Source organism: Culex quinquefasciatus, chromosome 3, assembly GCF_015732765.1.
Source record: "Culex quinquefasciatus strain JHB chromosome 3, VPISU_Cqui_1.0_pri_paternal, whole genome shotgun sequence".
Taxonomy (NCBI): Eukaryota; Metazoa; Arthropoda; class Insecta; order Diptera; family Culicidae; genus Culex; species Culex quinquefasciatus.
In genome coordinates this window covers 65,080,863-65,102,002 of record NC_051863.1, presented here as the reverse complement: position 1 = coordinate 65,102,002, position 21,140 = coordinate 65,080,863, and the positions used below count along the sequence as shown (strand labels likewise).

General features: G+C 44.1%; 2 protein-coding genes across 3 annotated transcripts in view; one reads left to right on the top strand and one right to left on the bottom strand.

Annotated features, from left to right (window-relative positions):
- Nucleotides 1-3,397, top strand: part of LOC6050274 (gonadotropin-releasing hormone receptor) — a 101,317-nt gene extending 97,920 nt beyond the window's left edge. Inside the window, exon 6 of one of the 2 annotated variants that reach the window (XM_038262473.1) lies at nucleotides 293-3,397. In XM_038262473.1, the coding sequence (XP_038118401.1) occupies nucleotides 293-668 (376 nt within the window). In that variant the 3' untranslated portion in view covers nucleotides 669-3,397. The remainder of the gene's footprint in view (nucleotides 1-292) is intronic. The other variant, XM_038262474.1, reaches the window with a different exon arrangement.
- An 8,396-nt stretch (nucleotides 3,398-11,793) lies between these two features.
- LOC6050273 (RNA polymerase-associated protein CTR9 homolog) lies at nucleotides 11,794-15,715 on the bottom strand. The gene is made up of 3 exons (XM_001866875.2): nucleotides 15,516-15,715; nucleotides 15,288-15,386; nucleotides 11,794-15,220 (listed from the first exon to the last, which is right to left on the bottom strand). The coding sequence occupies exons 1-3, from the start codon at nucleotides 15,555-15,557 to the stop codon at nucleotides 11,987-11,989; spliced, it is 3,375 nt and encodes a 1,124-aa protein (XP_001866910.2). The 5' UTR covers nucleotides 15,558-15,715; the 3' UTR covers nucleotides 11,794-11,986.
- Nucleotides 15,716-21,140: the final 5,425 nt, after the last annotated feature.

Below are 21,140 nucleotides of genomic sequence, written 5' to 3'. Positions count from 1 at the left end.
TTGCTGTTTTATTTTCAAACTTTTAAAATACCTTGTTACCCATTCATACAGTTTGATATCATCGACATCACATAACACACAATGACTTAAGATCGTGCGTTCCCATTGGATATTGTAATGTGAAATTTGCATCTTCAAAATGTCTACTGTTTGCCAATGAGTTTGATTGTATACCAAATGCTTACTAATTCGTTGTTTAAACTTGCAGCTTTTATGCCATTTTCTTATATCACTACATTACACATGAATTATACTCACCATTAACCAACCATATTCTGTCTCTTTCCAACAGGGAGGGTTCGGTCTATTTTCAACGTTCGTCTACCTGCAACAACCAGCAACCGAATGGCACAAGCCCCCACCAGTTGCAGCCCTCGCCAACGCCGGTACCACCGCTCCGAAGTCCCGGAAGTGTCCCGCTGGGCCCGCTGGTGGGGACGCCACCCATCGGCATCACTAGCAAGCAGCTGGCGGTCGCCCGCTCCAACTCCAACCTCGCCGAGGAAATCTCGCTGATGTCGCTGGAGAAGGACCTCAAGAGTTTGGACGAAAACGTGAACCAGATTCACCAGAAGAACAGCGCCGCGGCCTCTAGCCGGCGCAGCCTGGCCCGGAAGTTCTTCACGCTGACGCAGCTGCTGAGCCGGACGAAGCCCACCAAGCTGTAAGGGACTTGAACTCAGAGTGTGTGATTGTGAGTGTTGTTGAGAGGTTAGGTTTAGGCAACCCCAGAAAGACAGAGCTTTAGCGACTTAGTAAGGTTGGGTGAATTCAGTTAGTCGAACCGCTTTTCGAATACTGTGAAACTTTGTTCAATTGGGCTTTAGTTGGTTTCTGGTAGGGGGCATCACATGTAGTGCCAAGTCTCCTTTTCCGAATGTAAGACATCGTAAACCACACATGAGTGGGATCAAAAATTGATCGCGGTGAACACTTCCCTAAAGGCGGTATTAGACTACATTCCAGACTCGATTATCTGAAAACTCAAATTATTCACTCTACAGCATTGCCTTGGCGATCTCGATTGAGATATTCCTACTCGAAACTTGTTGTCCGTAGACTTGATTGTTGAGGCAATTGCAAACTTCTTTTAACGCCTAAGCTTTGATCCACCCCGGGATTCAAACTGACGACCTTTGAATTGTGAGTCCAACCGTCTACCAACGACTCCACCGAGACAGCACTCAGGCAGTCTACTCTTACACCTGGACTGATCTAACGACCTAACCTCTAAGTTAGACCGGGGCCAACATTTACTTCCCCGTCCGATGGAAGGCGTGATCAGGAAAATCTTGTCTCGAATAATGCCACCGGGACCTTCTGGGATCGAACCCAAGCCGAATGGGTGAGAGGCAACCACGCTTACCCCTACACCACGGTTCCGGGTCGAAGCCTCGATTATCCGAAGCCTCAATTGGGTCCGAGGGGCGCGACATTGGCCTTAATGTATTAATTTTAGCCGTTAATATATTAAGGAATTAAATACCTCACGTCATTTGACATCTGACAGCGCCACACCTGCATTCTAAACATTGGTTTGGTATGTTTCTCTTTCACGCGCTTAACTGTCAAGTTTTTTTGGATTCCGTGAAGCGTTGGAAAAAAAGTGGTGATGGATAAAGTGTTATTTACGGAGAATGCATAAAAGATGTGATCCGCTGGTAGAGTAGATGCTGCCGGCGGAAGAGATTATTTTGCATCCATCATTTGCATCATTATTTTGCATCCAAAACGATGGCTTTGCTGAGGGGAACGGAGAATTATTCTTTAAGCATGAACCCAACCTGTCCCGCGTCCGGATCGCACACAATCTACGCCAAAATCCCGCCCTACCTGCATGAACACCCCCGCTAGTGTCCCCGCTGGACGATGCCCATCAGCCGGCTGCTGACAGAGGTGACCGGCCTAGATTCGAGCGAGGCGAACGGCCTGCCGCAGAAGATTTGTGTCGTGACTCGTGTGCATTTCCTACCTCAAGCACGTGTACACGTTCCGGCGGCAGGCCATCGACAATGTGGCCGCAATGCTGGCCGCCCGGTATCTGGTCACACGGCAAACGAATAACGGTTCCGCTAGAAAGGACCTGGACGATCTCATTGAATCGGTTGTGATAAAGCCGGCGGTGATACGACCGGAAATGAATGACGTTTGCCGCGGATGATGACGGCGGGGCCGGATGGGCGGGCGGTGCCCTTTCAGAAGAACCTGGACAAGCAGCAGCTAATGCAGGCGCTGTTGCTTAATGGGAATGGGCGGACGCAGCAGCAGCGGAGCAAGCGGCAGAACAATTTGGACGAGGTGCAATTACGTTGCGTGGTGAAAATGCACTTTTATTATCACAAATAAAAATAAGATTTGGTTGTTGTTTTTTTTTGTATTCGCTTTTTATTACCCAAATAATGTTACCGAAAACTCTGCTCTCGCAGGCATCTTCCGTCCTAACCACTTCTCTGGAACACGTAGGTAAATTTACATCGTTACATGATTCGCCCCAATATGCTCTTGGTCCTGGGCCATCCTCATATTCCGGATCTTCTGGTCACGAAACGTACTTCCGCTGGATCGTCTTCGATGGCTTCTTCGTTGATGTTCAGGTGCAGGCGCACTTCCAAGACGAAATCCATGAAATCGGTGCTGTAAATGTTGGGAAGGCAGGGTTGGAGGCCAGTTTGCACTCGAAAACAGACACGGCGATTTGTCGAAGCCCCGTGAATTCATATGCGATCATCCAATGAGGACGAGTCAGCTAATTTTCCAGGGTTAATCATGTCGATGGAAATGATGTAGGACGTTGTCTGCCTGGATCCGGTTGACCACGTTCAGGAGGCAGGTTGGGATCTGGAACGCCACAGTTCCAAGTGAACTGGCATTATTGTACTTTCCGCGATGATGCATCTGGCAGGAGTTCAACCTGTTGGCTTGTTGGAGCAGATTCCTGGCGAACAATGCCCTTTGGTTTGGTTAACGCAAATACACATTCGCAATCAACACAAAACAAAATTTGACCAAACACAACAACAAATATCCCGCGCAATGTCAAGCTGCCAAACCAATGTGTTGTAATAAGAGGTGGCGTTGTTTTGATCGTAAACAAAAGTTAATTTTGCCTTAATTTGTTTATTTTGACCGTTAATTAATTAAATTATTTAATTTCTTACTATTGTCCCGCCCCTCGATTGGGTCCTAAAATTAAGCTTAAATATTATTCTTGTTCATAACGATAATGATTTTTTTTTTCTGACCAAAATGACCCTTTGTTCGACCACAAAGGGTTTACATTTTATGTTTTTGCATAAAAATGAAAAAAAATGGTCAGAAATGTCAGAGTCTGGACTGTATGGCAAACAAACAAAAAAACTCGCATTTTTTGTCAAACTTTCACAGCTTCACGCAGAAAAAAGTTTTGTAGAATCAGCCTGTACGAGGTTTGAATCAACAAAATTTTTGTTGAATATAATCAACGCCGATTTTGCGTTGAAACAAACCTTGATTTTCTCGATTCCACAAAAGTCTTTTGTTGTTTTGAAAAAGCTGCTTTGACGTTTAGCTTTGATTCAACAAAAAATATGATTTTCAAATCAACAAAACGTTTTGTTGATTCAAATATGCCTTATTTTTCTGCGTGTTGCCAAACTCGCAAACTTGTTTGTGGCAAACTTTCAAACAAGGCCAAATGTATGCAGACTGACGTTTCTGCAAACAAATGCAGGCAAACAAACAAAGCATACAATCTGCCAAACTATCAGAAAGTTTGTTTGTTTGTTTGCGAGTTTGTTTGTTTGTTTGTCGTAATCTAATACATCCTTATGTAACAGATTTCTGATGACATTCAATTAATACAGATTTCGTCAAAATTATTTTGATAGGTCGAACATTGGTTCTAGGCCTATTTATTTATTTATTTTTTACTTTTTTATTATTATTTTTTATAATCTGCCCATTGAACAAAGTTTGAAGAAAATCGGAGGTTATTTGGGGAAACTTTTCTCAGATTCCTTGCGTGAAATTAGACTATGGACTGACCCAATTTAGTGTAAATTAAGAGCAGCTATACCTATTAAGATTTATTTAAAAGAGAGAAAGAGAGAAAAACAGAATCCATGACACTATGCTCAAACAGACTGTGTGAGTGAGCCAGGGTTGAAGAAACTTACGTCGATTTGATCTCTCAAAATTGAGAATCTCAGCAGCTGAAAGTATGTCTGTGTGAAAACCGGTAACGAAAACGTGATACGACTTAGTAGTTTTTAAAACCAAGCTTGAATCAAGAGTATTTTTATTTAATTTTAAAACGACCTGCAGCACTGCATTTATACAGAGCAAACTCACCTGTTGAAACATTCAATTCAATAGCAAAAGTGTATATCATTGTTAAAACATGCCAGAGCTAGAAGATGTATAAAAACTGTTTAACGATAAAAGCAAATAACGATGAAGAAAACCTACATTGTGTGCAGCGAAATCACTCATTGATCTATATAAATCAGATTTTAAATAAAAGTAAAACGTTGTATATTTTAACAAGATCGATTGTGTTTCTCGTCCGAAACGTTTCCCACCGATTGTGCAATGTTGTTGAACTTTGTTTGCATTTCTCGTGAATAGAGCTGCACTCCAGGATGCAATTGGCACGATATTTAAACTCGCTCTCCATAATTGATACGTCTAGAACAACAACAACAACAACATTCTCCACACGAGTAGCCCCCTGTTTATAATGATCATCATGATCTATCACGGTGTGATCACACGATAACGGCTAATAACTGCTTTTCTGGAAAGTTTCCCAGATAGTGATAATTAATGCTCGAACCGTTTAACCCTTGATGCCGTAGATATTACCAGAGGGTGGGATTTGGAGCACTAATTACCACGTGTGTGCGAGTGAGTCAGTTTATTAGATAGATGCACTGAGAGAATTTAGTTCCGGTAATCGTGAACAAGCGTTCATGAATTTGGGAACCACGAACAAAGTGATGCAAGGCACTATACGTTCATGGTTCCCAAATTCATTAACGCTTGTTCACGATTCTGGGAACGCATTTTCCTCCGTGCAGAGAGAGAGTGTTAGAGCGCAAAGTTTATTGAAACTGTTATCGTTCAAAGACATCTTAAGCGGGGCCTGGCTGTGGGCTTTAAAGTTGGGCGGTTTTCCGAGCTTTTAAAAGCTTAATGAGGCGGAGATTAACCTCTCGGTCATAAGTCGTGTGTGCTTTGCCTGGCTGGGGGCGAGGTCTAAATTGGGTCACCATTGCATGTGAAACATTAAAGCGTAATAACGAAACATAATCTTATGTTGAGGTACGTGTTGGTAACAGAAGTAGGTAGACAAGTACATGAATATTTTTAATTCCAACATTTTTTTCTTTGAAGTTTAACTTCAATTTAAAACTCTCGTCAAATAAATGATGATTAGTTGAACTATCAAGAAAAAATAGTTTGAGGATTAAAAAATCCAGCCTAAAGGCTAGTATGGAGATCGGAAGGAAAAGGGTCAAAAAACAGCTTTACGAACAGCAGAGCAAAGGAGAGGTAGCGTTTTCTGGGGCTTTTCTTCACCCTCTCTGGCTTGCTTCCGCTGCCGCTGCTGCCCATTTGAATTTTTTCTTGACCGATTCCTTCCGAAGTGCATACACCGCTTAACATTTCAAAATGAAGTATGAAAACATTAAGTGGCGATTTGACCATGTTTGGACCAAAGAGTATATGTCTGAAAATATTTTCATCGGATTCCTCGGGGCATTTCACAAAAAAATGATGGTGTCGACCCGTACGTTCCCGAGGTATGATTTTTGCATCATAAACAAAAACGAGAAAAATCTGAGTCGGCTCCGTGGCTTAATGGTTACGGCTTCTGCCTCACAAGCAGAAGGTTCAGGATTCAAATCCCGGCCGGTACCTTTGAAATTTGGAATCAGGAATTTGAACTTTGAATATGAACAAAAACGAAAATGAATCAGGTGGGATTCGAACTCACACCTCTGGATTGGTGGTCTGGGACGCTAAGCAGTCGGCCATCAGAAGGATTACACTCTAGCAGTGAAGTGATCCGTAGTGTTGAAACATGTTATCTTCTCATATTAAATACGCGCTGATCCCTGATTTGCTTGACGGGATTGGAAGTCTAAATATAGATCGAGTTTCCTTCAGATGCTTGCTTCTATGTTTAGGCGCGGCCGAACAATGCCCAGCGACCTCGGAATTGGACCGCAAGGAGCTCTGTCATTTTGAAATGGGTCGTTGGAAGCAGCGCGAGGGCTATCACCACCTAATACCCGGGATTGAGATAAGTTTTATCAGCATTCGGCATATACAAAGTCTGATACAAACTATACTTTCCCAAAATGTCGCTACCGGCTAGCGGGTATTGGATTGGACCACACACACACACACATAAACAAAAACGAGAAAAATCTACTTTTTCACTAAAATTCTATGGTCTAGACATTGTCAAAACACCATCTGAATTTTTCATACGTCTTGTTCAAACCTCAAACTTTTTTCCTGGAAGGCAAACGAATACATTTTTATTTGCGTTCAAGACAGCAGTTTTCCCGTCTACCATTTTTTTTTTTCAGAATAGTCCTCTTCAATACCTAAAACTTTGTCAAAGATACCAATCCGATCAGAAATCGCTTCAACAGATACAGATTTTCGAATATTTACCAACGTACCATTAGCTGACAAAACTGTATGGAGGCTTGTATGGGTGACCTAATGGCACAAAATGGCTTCTTTGGTCAATGAAAGAAAGGCTTGCTAGATCCTATTACCGAAAAGGACCTACAATATGTAAAAAACGCTACTTAATCCACCTTTAGGTGGTTGGTGCCTTCCTCACATTGATAAAGTAAAGACACTACACATCCTCAAAAAAGTGTATAAATAAAAGTGTATCAAAAACACTAAAGTACTAATAACTTTTGATAGGGTTGTCAGATCTTCAAACTTTTGGGCTTGTTGGAAAGGTCTTTTGATTACCTATCCAACGATGAGTCCACGATTCACAAGACAACCTATGTGGCATCGGAAAGGGCATAAAATTTCCGATCTTTTGATACCCATACATCCAAAACCCACGTTTTTAAATACCTAGGCAAACAAGTTGTTATGGTTTCGTTTTAGCAACCTGCCAATTTCGTAATTTTTGTTCTCGTGGATCAAACTTACTTTTTACCTAGGTATTTAAAAACGTAGGTTTTGTAGAAAACCAGGATGTATGGGTATCAAAAGATCGGAAATTGTATGCCCTTTCTGATGCCACATAGATTGACTTGTGAATTGTGGACCGGTTCAGATGCCGGCGGATTTTCCGACGACGTAATTCCGGGTTGGTACGAAATTCCAACGAAAAATCTATTCTATCGATACAAAGACCCTCAAAACGGTGTTATTCCAACTCCAAAATGTTTATTTAGCAATTCTATGGTAATATATTGACATTTAGTTAAATTGAAAGTTTGCAAAATTATGTTTAGATAAGTTTTATATAGAATTTCCAGAGTAATATAAACTTTTATACTAAGTAGTTAGTAAACTTTATATTCAATCCATTTTTTTTTAATCAGTCAAGGATGCCTGTTTGGAGTTGGGAGACTGGATTTATGGTGATTTGTCAACAAATAACATTATTTGTGTTAATTTTTTGAAAGGTGTACAAACTTTTTTTGTACATTTTTTGATTTCTGTATAGTATTTGTTGTATAACTTTATATAGAAATTATCTTTTCATAAGCATTTTGTAGCAAAATGTTCGGCATGAGTTTCTAAACAAAACGTAGTACTAGATTTTTGTCAAACTTTAAATTGTTTACATGTTTTATCACAATATGTGGAGTGTAAATACTTTTTTTACATACTGTAATAGAAATAAACCGAAAAGGACCTAATAGAAATAATAATCAATATAAACCTCAAAGTAAAACGAACTATTGGCGAGAAACAGCGATTTTACTGGAAAAAGTTAGATTTTGCGCAGCACTCTGTCCTAGGGTATTTTAACCATTAGTGGACCCCCTAGTAGAGCCGATGCACATTTTTCACAAATTTTCATTATTTTAAGCCCTTTTTCATAACCCTTTGAACAAAACAATGAAAACTGTAGTCTTTTGAACAATTTTGACTATTTGTTTCATCAGTTTATTTGTTTTTGAGCAGAAAAATAGCCATTTGAAAAAAAAGTTATTTTTGCCTTTTCCTATAGTGGACCCGGGTCCATAATCCGATTGTGGACCCGGGTCCACTATAGGCAAACTGTTATTTTTATACCAAATTTAACCGATATTTCATGTTTTGATGCATGGTGTAGGTCTAATGATAGATATAATGAATGAAAGATGGATTTTGCTCACTTTTCATCATAAACAAATACGTTTTGTTATTAAATTTGACTTTAAACAACAACAAAAACCTAACAGACATTTAAAAACATTTATTTCCGAAAATGATCAGAGAAAACGTTTCAAAAATCACTGTAAACATAAAAATAATAAAAAAAGTAATTTTGATCCACATTTTTTCATAATAATTACATAAATGGTTGACTGAAACTAAACAATAGATTTGTTTATAGTTGCTGATAAAACCACTTTATTAAAAAAAAATGTTTTGTTCTTGATTTATTATTATAAAATATCATTTCAAACTTCAATTATGATGCTTCAGTTAAGTACAATTGACTATAGTTTTGATTAATTATATTTTTTACGGCTTCAGCATTTTTGGTACTTTTAACATGAAATAGCACCGTCTGACATGGGGCGTCGTAATTTTCAGCTAGCCGTCATAGCATACTAAGGACAATGCGTACAATTGAAGGGTGAATCGTTGATTCTGGAGACACCGGACGTCGATCCAATGCGCACCTTGGGGACAACATGGACAACCTTAATTCCTTCTGGAATTTGTTCATTGGACCATCCCCTACACACCTGTCTTTATTCCGAGTGAATCCATGTTGTCCCCAGACCTGTAGGAACGGTTGAACGAAAAGAACAAAAATCCCATAGTAATTTCCATGTAAACTTTAAACCGCTGGGGACAGGCCAATTCACAATCAAATGGGCTGATATTTGGCATGAGAGTCCCTATGGGTATCCTCTACTAGGGGAACTTCGGTTTGCCTGATTCTGAGAACTTTTTTGTTTGTATGAAACACCCTAATATTTATACTCACAATTGAAAAAATATGCGTTTAGGTTGATAACAACAAGCATTTATTGTATGTTTAAGAGAAACTTTTGCTTAAATAAACAGTTTTCTTCATTTTTGGAAGTTTAAGGGGGTTCCACTTTTGGAAAAGTTTGGATTTTCGTTGTCCTATATTGGACCCCCCTAATTTTTGCTCAGCAGTTCTTCGAAAATGAGCAGTTCTTCGCTTTGGCGTGCTTACTCGAGGCGGTGCTGTTTCTGATAAGTTTACAGCATAAATAGTATTTTTTCAGTAGTGCTGAAAGGATATTACGAGATCGATCGTAGCAACCGGTGCTGACGGTTGTAAAAGTTTTTCACTCCACGTCATTTTTGCCAAATGTTTTTTTTTTCGTTATTCATTCTTTTATAAGGATTTTTTGTGCTGAAAGGGAATTTTGTTACTAATTGTCGCAGTCGAAGTGAATTTCGTTCAAAATTCAATAAATCGTTTGGAACTTCCAAGGATCAGGAACACGAAAAGCAAGTGGAAGTTCTTAACCAACCTGTAGGAGGCTGTTACCTGAGCGGAACTGATCGCCATCAAATCAATAGGAGGACATGGCGGATGCCTTTTTAAGAGACTGTGGTAGAGTCTATTCAATCATCCTGGATGTGCAATTTGAACCAGCGAAACATCCAGAAATATTTGTTGGGCGTTGCCATATTCGGTGCTAAAGGAACGCTTCCACTTCATCCGACCGGCCTGTCTCCTGTCAAGATCCTGGGGTCAGACTATCGAGAAACCTCCTTGCTGTGTTTTTGAAGATTTGTTGTTTCTTGGTGATAGCTTTCCATCATTTTTTGATTATATTCCCCTGTATTATAATATTGTAAATTAAATAAACCCTCCTCCCCTTTTCCCACTTTTCCATTTCCCAATCCCGATTTTCCAACCCCAATTTTCCCATTTCCCCTTCCCCCATAAAAATATAATAATTTAATAATTTACACTTACACACCACACCTAACTGATTCGGAGCGTTTGGTACGGTATGTCCACGCATCCTTCCTCCCCTGATTATTCTGTGAAATGTGATCCGTTCACAGAATCTGTCTCTGCGGTTAATGCAACGCAGTAGGCCTGGCCGCTTTAATTTTTGCTATGCATTTTCGGGGGTAACTCGGATGTACTGCAATTATTAATAATGACAAGAAAGGACTTGGGGCGTAATCTAACCGCAAGTTCTTCCAGGATGCTTTCTTCGGACTGGCTGCGCTTGTGTTCGATTAGATTAGATTAGATTAGATTAGAAAATGAGCAGTTCTTCGCTTTATTTTAGTAAAGTTTCTAAAAATTACATTATTTCGACCTGCTGAAGTTGAATAATCAGTCAAAAAATGATTGGATAGTTAATTCAATCATTAAATATAAATGCAGTTTTGTTGTGAAAATGCTAGTGTCCATGGCTGATTTCTGATGTCAAACTCAAAACACTTATTTTGGTAAAAAGGACAATTCAATATCAGTCAACATTGATAAAAATGATGCTGAACATGTCAAATAAAAGATTTGTGGGCAACAACACGCTTGAAATTGTGATTTTATTGAATTTTCCATCATAAACCTTTCAGAGGGTCCACTATAGGAAAGGGGTCCATTAATGGTTAACGTACCCTATTAGAAAAAAAACGAGTTTTTGTGTTTTCAAAAACAGTTGTTCCAAAAATTCAACTACAGTCCAGACTCGATTATCCGAAGGCTTGGCAAAATGTCACTTCAGATAATCGAATCACGAAAATTTCTGGAGTTTTTTTTTGAAAAGGTCCAATAAACCAAATTTTCAGTTTTTGCTTTTTGGGTGTTTTTAGAACCGCCTTGAGTCAGGGGTATTGAAAAACACCCAAAAAGCAAAAATTGAAAATTTGGTTTATTGGTCCTTTTCAAAAAAAACACCAGATTTGTTTTTTTCGTTGTCTTATTTTTAATTGTTGAGCTTTACTGAACCTTACTCTACGGTGATTTAGAATTTTCTAATCCAAGATGGCGGCCAAAAAGGCGATGATGAAATATTGAAAAAAAAAATGCATTTTGCAATTTAATATGCAACCAACTATTCAAATTTGACTAAAATGTTGTCACATAACACAAATTTGATTTTAAAAGTATGAAAATAAAAAAAATCAAAAAATAATTTTGTCCGTGATTCGATTATCCAAAGTCTCATACAAACCTTCGAAAATTCGAACTTCGGATAATCGAGGCTTCGGATAACCGAGTCTGTACTGTATTTACTATTTTTACAATAAGCAAACCACACTGGGCGTTAGAGGGTTAAGATTGTGTCCCGGGCAAAAAGCTTGCATTTTTTTAACGCCTGAACTGTAGACAAAGTGTTGAAAAGTGCGTTCTGGCCAAAGCTAGCACTCAATGTGGATGGTGTCTCCGCTAGAGCCCAGCGGAAAGCTTGCACAAGAATTGCGCCTGGTGGGTATGCAAACAGTAAAATGGTTCAAACTAAGCTTCTGTAAGTTTTTGCTTGTGATAAAAAGAAAAAAGAGATTTATTTTTTTTATCAGTGTTTTTATTCAGTAAGAGATGATTAACTTATTACATTTTTTTATCATTTTAACGTTGGATTAGAGCGAAAATTAAAAATGAAATTACTTCTGAAGAATTATGTCGTCATCATTCCGGAACAACCTGCTCTCCGATCCATTATTTATTATCATAATTTGAAGTCATTTCTAATTAGCAAACAAACAAATGGTTGAATATGGTCCTAAACTAAGCGACACACACACACACAGCGCCTAACCACTACGCCTAGAAGACATATTTCCGTTATGCAAAGACCTAATCCGATCCCGAGCCGGACACCGACTTTCTCGAGATGGGCGAAGCTTGCCGACTGCCGGAACCGGAGCGACTTCCCGATCGGGAACGGCTGCCGGATTTCGACCTCGAACGGGACTTGGAGCGCGACTTGGAGCGTGACTTGGACCGCGACTTTGACCGAGAGGCGGAACGACTGCGCGAGCCGCTTCGGCTGCGACTGCCGCCGCCCGACTTGGCCGACCCGTCCGAGCCACTTTCCGAGCCGGATGCGATGCGGCGCTTGCGCTTGGTCGCGGGACCACCTCCCGAGCCGCCCGAACCGGACTCGTCGCCGCTGGCGATTTTGAGCCGCGACCGGTCGCTGTCCGATTCGCTGGTGGACACGGTGGCCTTGGAGACGATTCGGGACTTTTGCTTGGAGGAGAGACCTTCCTCCATTTGTTGCTTCTTTTTGGAGCCCATCGAGCCCTTCTTGCGGCCGCGCTTTTTGGGGGCGGAGTCCCCGTCGTCCGAGTCGGAATCGCCGCCGGGGACCTTTTCCTTCTTCTTGCGTCCGCCGCCCGGTTTGCGCTTCTTCTTCTCGCCGGGTTCCTTGCGTTTGCGCTCGCGCGGTGCTCCGCCCTCTTCGCCGCCACTTCCGCCGGGTGGGCCGGACGCGTCCGAGTCGGAGATGTAGTCCTTGCGACCGCGGCCTCCCTTTTTCTTTTCCGGGGCTTGCTCGGCGAAAAAGAGGGCGTTCTTGGTTTTCTCCTTGTACTCGATACGCTTGGCGAGCATTTCTTCGTGCGCTTTGCGGCGCATTTCCTCCATGCGGGAGCGCTCCTCGCGTTGGCGCCGCTTGAACTCTTCGCGGTCCTGTTCCTGTTTTTGACGGAGTGAGCGTTCCTCTTCGTCGATCTTGCGGGCACGGGACACGTGGTACTGGGCCTGCTGGAGCAGATCCTGGCACTGGCTGGCTTCGGCCGCAGCCAGGGCGATGTTGTAGCGCGTTTTGTCGCCGTGCACGGACAGATAGTTGAAGTACTTGTGGGCGAGGCCGAGCTCGTGCACCGCTTGCAGGACGACGGTGAGGACGGACTTTTCGTCGCGGAGGACCATCATGGCGAGACGTTGGAGGACGAGTGCGATGTTGAAGAGGAGGACCGTGTCTTGGGGCGCGACTCGGCGCGCTTTCAGCAGGGTCATTTTGGCTTCTTTGAGCTTGCCGGCGCGGAAGTACGCCCGGGCGAGGTATTGCATCACGTCGACGTTGTTGTGCTTGTAGAACTTTTTGAGGCAGTTTTCGTACATTTGGATCGCGCTGATGTACTGCTTCTGCTCGACGTAGATGTGCGCAATGTTGAGCCAAACGTCGCAAAAGTCGGCGGTCGCTTCGCGGACCTGGGCGAAAATGTCACGCGCCTCGATGATGCAACCCTTGTGGGCGAGCACGGCACCGATTCCGTTGGCGGCCCAGATGTTCTTCGGGTCGTTCCGCAGCACCTGCTTGTAGATGGCGAGTGCCTTCTCCTGGTGTTTCTTCTCCTTTTCTTTGTCCTTGCTGGGTTGGTGCAGCGATTGGAGCCAGAAATTTCCCAGGGCAATCAGCGAGTACGCGTCACTTGAAGTCGCGGGGTTTTTCAGGATCGTTTCAAAGTTCTTCTGTCCGAGTGTCCACTGCATCTTGGCCAAGTGAAGATTTCCGAGGAGCGAGCGCGTGTCCGGATTTTCCATGTTGATTTTGAGCGCGTCCTTGAAGAAATCGGACGCCACGAAGATCAGACCCTTGTCACGGGCCATGCAGCCGAGACGGAGGTAGCAATCGATGTAGTTCGGATGCTCCTTCAGGATGTCCTTGTACAGCTTGTCCGCTTTGTCGAACGACGCCATCGCTTCGTTCAACCTGGCCTGATTGTAGGTCATCGTGACCGAGATCGAGTCGTAGTACTGCGCATCGTGCTGAGCCTCGACCTTGGCCCGATCAATAGCCGTGTCCAGCTTCTCCATCGCCTTTTCCATGTTGCCCAACCGGTAGTGCAGCGCCGCGACGTTGTTCAAAATCTCCGGCGGAATGTCCGCCTTGACCTTGTCCTTCAGGATGCTGGTGGCCGTCGCGTACGCCTGCAGCGAACCTTGCAGGTCGTTCTGCTCCAGAATCTGCGCCAGTTCGATCCACGCCTCGACGTCGTCCGGAAATTGCTCCGTAACCTTCTTCAGATGATTCTTGGCGATGTCACGCTTGGACTGCGAACTCGAACTCGCGTACAACGAACCCAAGATCTTCATCGTCTCGTAATTACCCGGCTGAGCCTTCAGCACCTTCTCGAAGCACTGCGCCGCATTCTCCGAGTCTCCACGGTAGATGTACATCTGACCCAGCCCAAAATGCGGCAGCACAAAGTTCACCGGCGCGAACTGCGTCGACTGGTAGTAGTACTGAAAGGCCTGATCGTAGTCCCGCTGCACGTGGAAAGCCCGCGCCAACTGGTAGCAACTCTCCGCTCGCATCGCTTCGTTTTCCGTGTTGTGAAACGCATGCAGCGCCAGATGCTGCACCTTCTGGTAGTCCTTCTTGAAGAAAAAGTGGTTCGCCAGGTGGTTCAACACCATCGGATTGGTCGAATCGATCGTGTACGCCTTCGACAGCATCTGCACACCCAGCCGGTTCGACTCGGGCTCGTGCAGGTTCAGCTTCAGGATGGCCAACCCAACCAGAGCGCCCACGCAAGCCGGGTCCAGATCCAGCGCACGCTGAAACGCCAACTTGGCCTTCTCCTGGTTGTTCATCTTCAGGAAGCAATGTCCCATCCCGAGCCGCACCGCCGCCGGACAGTTCGGATTGGTGCGCAACGCCTTCTTGTAGAACGCCAACGCGCCGCGATAATCCTTCTTGTTGAACGCGATGCACGCCTTACCCAGCAGCGACGGAATGTTCGACGGCGACTGGTTCAGCACAAAGTTGAACTGCGCGTCGGCCTGCTCCATCTTGTCCCCCTCAAGCAGACAGAAATAAGCGCGTCCCAACAAGTGGTTCTGGTCGTACATGATAATCTTGTCCGCCGTCGTGTACAAATGAGTCGCCTTCATGAACAGTTCGCGCTTTTTGTCCTTGGACTTTTCCCGGTTCGCCTCCTGCACGTAGTACGCGGCCAGCATGTCGTACGCCCGCATCTGGTCCTTCTCAAAGTCCCGGTACGAAATGTTCGCATCCACCCGCGAACCATCCAAAATCTTAATAAAATCCTCCGTCTTATTTTGCTTGTAGTAGGCGAGCTGAAACGAAAACCGGTTTTCAAATTCACACAAATCTCCCTCCTCAACAAAGATCCGCAAAACTCACCGCCACGGTGACCCAGGTATTGAGCTGGGACCGCTCCTGGCGCAAAATGCCCAGCACCTCCTCCCCATCGGGCAGCTGTTCCGGATCGAGCTCGATGACCTAAAACATCCAAAACCAAAACAATCAACAAAGTCGCACTCGCCACCGCAGGTGGTGGCGCTACGCCACCATCTTCTTCTTGACGAAACTGCGTCACCCTCCACAAAACCCAAAGTCAGATATCCTCACCTCGTCCGTGTCCCGCAGCGGGATCTCGATCGGTGCCGTCATCGTGTGCGCACTCGTTCCGCCCCGCGTTCACAGGTCACTTGCGCGAGCACTTCTTGTTTTTGCACGAAATTAATGGAATTTTTACCAACCAAGCCACCGCCGCCAACGCGATCGCCAACAAATTTTGCAACCAGAAGAAAAGTGACAGCCGCCCGAAGGAGCCGGTGAAAGAGAGAGCGGAGAGGGAGCGATTGTGCCGACATGTCAAAAAAAAATACGGGAGGGAAATGTCAGAGACTGGGAACGACCTACACGCTGAAATTAAAGTCACACCCAGTCACGAAATATTCTAGCAGAGCTGGTTCTGCCAGAATCCTGCTAGAACGGTTGAACATTTTTGCTAGAATGCTGTAAGAATATCCAGTTCTGTGAGAACTCTGCTAGAATCCTGCTAGAACGTCGTGACTGGGCAAATGTGGACCGATCGAGTACACTGAAACCCCGATGGTTTGACACCAATTCGACGCCGTTGTGCTATCGAGAAATTAAAAGTGAGAGTGTGTGCGTGCAACATGGAGTTAAACTTTTTGAAAAGCCTTGGTAAGCTTCACAGCAACTGCACAGAAAGTTTAACTCCATGTTGCGATTTGACAGCTCGATAGAGGAGAAAAGCAACTCGCGACAAAATTTTGAGGCTAGGAATTTTGACAGGTATGATTTTCATAAAGTATTCGCCTCCTTTTCTCTCCCACAGAAAACCTGGGAACGAGGTAGCTGTCAAACTAGGCCAAAATATTAAAGTCACTCACAAAATGAACTTTGAGTGATTTGTGTTCATTTCTGACGTCACGATTTTTTTCCTTTATAAAAGGAGAAAAGCTCGGAACTTAACCTCAAAGGTAAACAACCGAATGAACTTTTTTGACAGGTGTCAGTTCCGGGACTTAGCAATTAAAATTATAATTTCGCTCCGGTTGTTCCGTTTCGCATGGACACAAACACGACCAGGAACACGGAGCAAGGACACGGCCACGGGAATACCCAGGAACAGACACCTACACGGCCAGGGACACGAAAACGGTCAGAAGCACGGACACTAACACGGTCAGGAGTCCGGACAAGGACACGGCCTAGAGCACGGCCACAGGAACGACCAGAAACAGGCACCTACGTGGTCAGGTGCACGTACGTACACGAAGACGGCCAGATGCACGGACAAGCACACGGGCAATAACACTGGAAAAAAAACTCGGGTTATGACGTTTCGCGCAATCGGAAGCAAATTGAACTTTGAAGTCCCGGAACTGACACCTGTCAAAAAAGTTCATTCGGTTGTTTACCTTTGAGGTTAAGTTCCGCGCTTTTCTCCTTTATAGAGGAGAAAAGCCACTCGCGACAAAATTTTGAGGCTAGGAATTTTAACAGGTATGATTTTCATAAAGTATTCGCCTCCTTTTCTCTCACACAGAAACGTCACGTTCTCTTCTATTGAGGAGAAAATCGTGACGTCAGAAATGAACTCAAATCACTCAAAGTTCATGTTGTGAGTGACTTTAAAATTTTGGCCTAGTTTGACAGCTACCTCGTTCCCAGGTTTTCTGTGGGAGAGAAAAGGAGGCGAATACTTTATGAAAATCATACCTGTCAAAATTCCTAGCCTCAAAATTTTGTCGCGAGTTGCTTTTCTCCTATATTGTGTCGTACGTCGCTTTTTGACGTTCAGAGAAAAACGCGTTCATTCCAGTTTGACAGCTTGCTCAGAGCAGACGTGTTTCCTTTATTGTTTAGAGCTTAGCGCGTTTTTGACGGTGTTTTTTTTTTTACTTTCGCCGACGGCAATGGCGGCCGCGACGGCGGAGAGTGAATGGACGGAGCACAGGGCTGAGGATGGAAGGCTGGACGGGTTTCAACCCAAGACGCAGGCGGCGACGAGCATGGAGGTGGAAGACTCCGAAGGAGGAGGAGAGAACGGGGGCGAATTTCGTCCGGTGGTCAAAGTTCGCCGCAGGAAGGCTAACGAGGAGATCAACGTCGGCGATGGCGGCAACGACGGCGATGTGGAGAAACTTCTCAGCAACAACAAGTTCAGCCCGCGCTAGCGGAGGAGAGCAACAACATCAACAATGCGAACCCAGGAGCAGAAAAAACCATCCCCGTAGTACCAGCAACCGGCAAGTCGGCCGGGGAGAAGAAGCAGCCGCCGCTGGTGGTGAAAGATATGAGCTTCGCCCGCCTTGCGAAGGTGATGTCGTCATGTGATGTCCAGCCGGAACACAAACTGACGCGGTACGGCACAAAAATTACGTGCTTCTCGAGCGACGACTTCGACACGGTGCAAGCCCACCTGACGAAGAACAAGGTACAGTTCTACACGCACGGAAAGCGCAGTGCGAGACCGCACCGGGTAGTAATGCGAGGTCTTCTGCACGTGGAACCGGCTTACATCCAAGAGCTGCTCAAGACGGAACATCAGCTGGACGTCTTGGCAGTACACGCCATCAGGCGGAAGCAGCAGCTTCCCGCCATCGATGAGACGCCTTTCATCGTACTCTTCCCCAAGGGGCACACCAGTCTGAAGGAGTTGAGTAGCAAGGTATAGAAAGTGGGACCAGTCGTTGTCCGGTGGGTGGCCTACCGCAACAAAGAACCGCACGTGACCCAGTGCAAGAACTGCTTGCAGTTCGGTCACGGAACCAGTAACTGCCATCTCAAGCCCAGGTGCAGCAGCGGTGGGGGTCCCCACAGCACAGAAAAGTGCAAAGCAGAAGAAACGCGAGCCAAGAAGTGTGTCAACTGTTCTGGATCCCACGAGGGTCTGGACCGCAGCTGTCCCAAACGTGCGCATTTCATCCAGTCGAGGCAGCAGGCGTCTGTGTTTACCGCGGCGAATTTTCCTCCGCTACCTGGAGCGGTACCGGAAAAGAAACATCCTCGTCCCGCTGGAAGAAGTAGCGAAAATACTGGAGCCGGCGCCGGTGCAACCCCGAAGGAGCAACACGGTCAACGGATGCTGTACAGCGAGTCGGAGCTCTGGGCCATTTACCGAGAATCCAGGTTTTTAAGCGAAGATGGCGTTCGAATGTTGAACGCCCGAAATGTCAAAATCGCGCAGTAGCACCAACATCAGGAAAAAAAGTATGGCTGTCATACCGTGTCACACTTGTTTCGTAATGTTGGTAGCACTGCGTGATTTTGACATTTCGGGCGTTCACCATTCGAACGCCATCTTCGCTTAAAAATCTGGATACAGAGTTCGCTTGAGGCATGGCACATGGCACGAGAAAATGTTCATCTAATTCAGTTACAGTTTTTTTTATTCTATTATTTATTATTTGTTGTACTCTTGATCCTCGGTCCTAACCTGGTCGCAGCACCTAAAAGGACCTAATAAAAATAAATTGTGAAGAAAAAAAAAAGAAAAACGCGTTTGAGTGTTTAACATTGAATAGACAAAAACAAGAGCACGCGATGTAAACAATATCAAACACGTTTTGTTTGGTATACCATTCTGTGCATTGCCTCGAAGTTTTGTTAAACTTGGTTGCCGGAGTCCCGAGTTATATGTAATTAGAAAGTCTAGCTTGTACGTGCGTCAAACGCGTTCTGATCTGATATTGTGCGATCAGTTCCTAGCTGGACTCGGTCACTGGAAACGACCGGCGACTCAGTGACCGACGAAATAGGCGGCGGGCCAGATGCGGGCATAAAAATGTCAAAATCTCTTCCCCCTCACTTCGTCTCACCATCCAGCTGCAGCTTTGTTGACAAACAAACGGAGCACGCGATCGCATGATGGCGGCATCGAGCCAGAATTGGGGGTGATCATGTGATTAAAAATGAAAGTTTTTTCAAGAAAAATAATATTTTTCCGACCGAATAAAAAAATTGCGAGCATGTTCAAACAATTATTCCTGATGTCGGAGAAGTGATGAAAAAGCAAAATTTTAATCCATAATTTTTCTATAAATTGAATTTTTTCACTCTAACTAGGAACCCCTAGGTCTATCCACGACCGTTTCCAATGACCGTGAGAAGATGCCAGAAAATCCAGCTACGAGCTAAATCCACAATATTTTTAAAACATATACTGGGGTAGGCCACATAAAGTCCATGCACTATTTTGGAAAAAAGTGTTTTCAATAGTGTTTAGAAAAATAGTTACGTTAAAAATTCTTAGTTTAAATTCCGGGGTGACTTTGATAGTCATAGTTTTTCTTGTTAAAATCATATTCAAAGTGTTCAAACTTTATTTTTACGTTAAATGTACCATCACTAAAGTAGCTGATATAGTTTTTTAGAAAATTCGGTCTTTTATTCGGTCGGAAAAATATTATTTTTCTTGAAAAAACTTTCATTTTTAATCACATGATCACCCCCAATTCTGGCTCGATGCCGCCATCATGCGATCGCGTGCTCCGTTTGTTTGTCAACAAAGCTGCAGCTGGATGGTGAGACGAAGTGAGGGGGAAGAGATTTTGACATTTTTATGCCCGCATCTGGCCCGCCGCCTATTTCGTCGGTCACTGAGTCGCCGGTCGTTTCCAGTGACCGAGTCCAGCTAGGAACTGATCGCACAATAATAATCTTGAGAAAAACATTACCTGTTGGAAAATATTTCAAAAACAAATTGAATTCCTATCAAAGTCACCCCGGTTTACGGTACTTAATCCACCCTTAGGTGGTTGGCGCCTTCCTCACATTTAAAGGGTGCTATCCGAAATGCAAAAAGTGCGTAAATAACACTTAAGTGCTTATAACTTTTGATAGGTTTGTCAGATCTTCAATGTTTTGGACGCGTTGGAAAGGTCTTTTGAATACCTTTCTGAAAATGTATAGCATGACGGTTTTCGCAATCCGCAATTTTCAGTGTGTGGCACCCTTGTTGGGTCAGGCCACACCGGATCTCCGGGATGTCCGTCCTGGTTCCCTCACTCTGCTTCTTCCTCCACTCACTCTACTCTACTCTTCACTGAAAATACGCCACACGTTTTATTCAAGTGCCCAAACACTTGAATGATTGAATAAAGCCACATCATAGATTTAATTGGTTTGTGTTTCAACATCATTCCAAACCATTATCAAATGCAAGTGTTTAGGCGATTGAATTTTTGGTATTTTTTGACATGTTATTGTCATTCGAGTGGCTCAAGCTTTTCAAGTGTTTTGCTCATGAATTTGTCCCACTGCCTTTAACTATTCAAAGTGAAGAGCAAAACACTTGAAATTGATCTTAAGATCTGCCCAAAACAGGCACTATTCAAAGTCAACGTGAAGTCCACATGAATTTAATGTGTTTCACTGATTGATTTTAGAGCAGCTTTCATCGAAGGCTAGAAGCTAGGCTAGGACGAATAGCGCAAAAAACTCACCCGTCTTCAACTGGCCAGCCGGCGCAGTGGAAGCGTGCACGACTAGCAAGCGAGAACCTGTATTTCGCTTGTACGTATTTTATTTTTCAACACCATTTAAAATTCAAGTGTTTGGCTATTGACATTATTTCATAGCCAGTCACCGAAATTTCAAGTTTTTTGCGATTGATATTTGAGTGCTCTGTACAGCAGGGCCAGATCATGTGTAGAACACTTCGTTGAGCTGTGTAAGTTTTGCTCAGTGTTCTCTGATGACAGTTCTCCACTCTCTCGT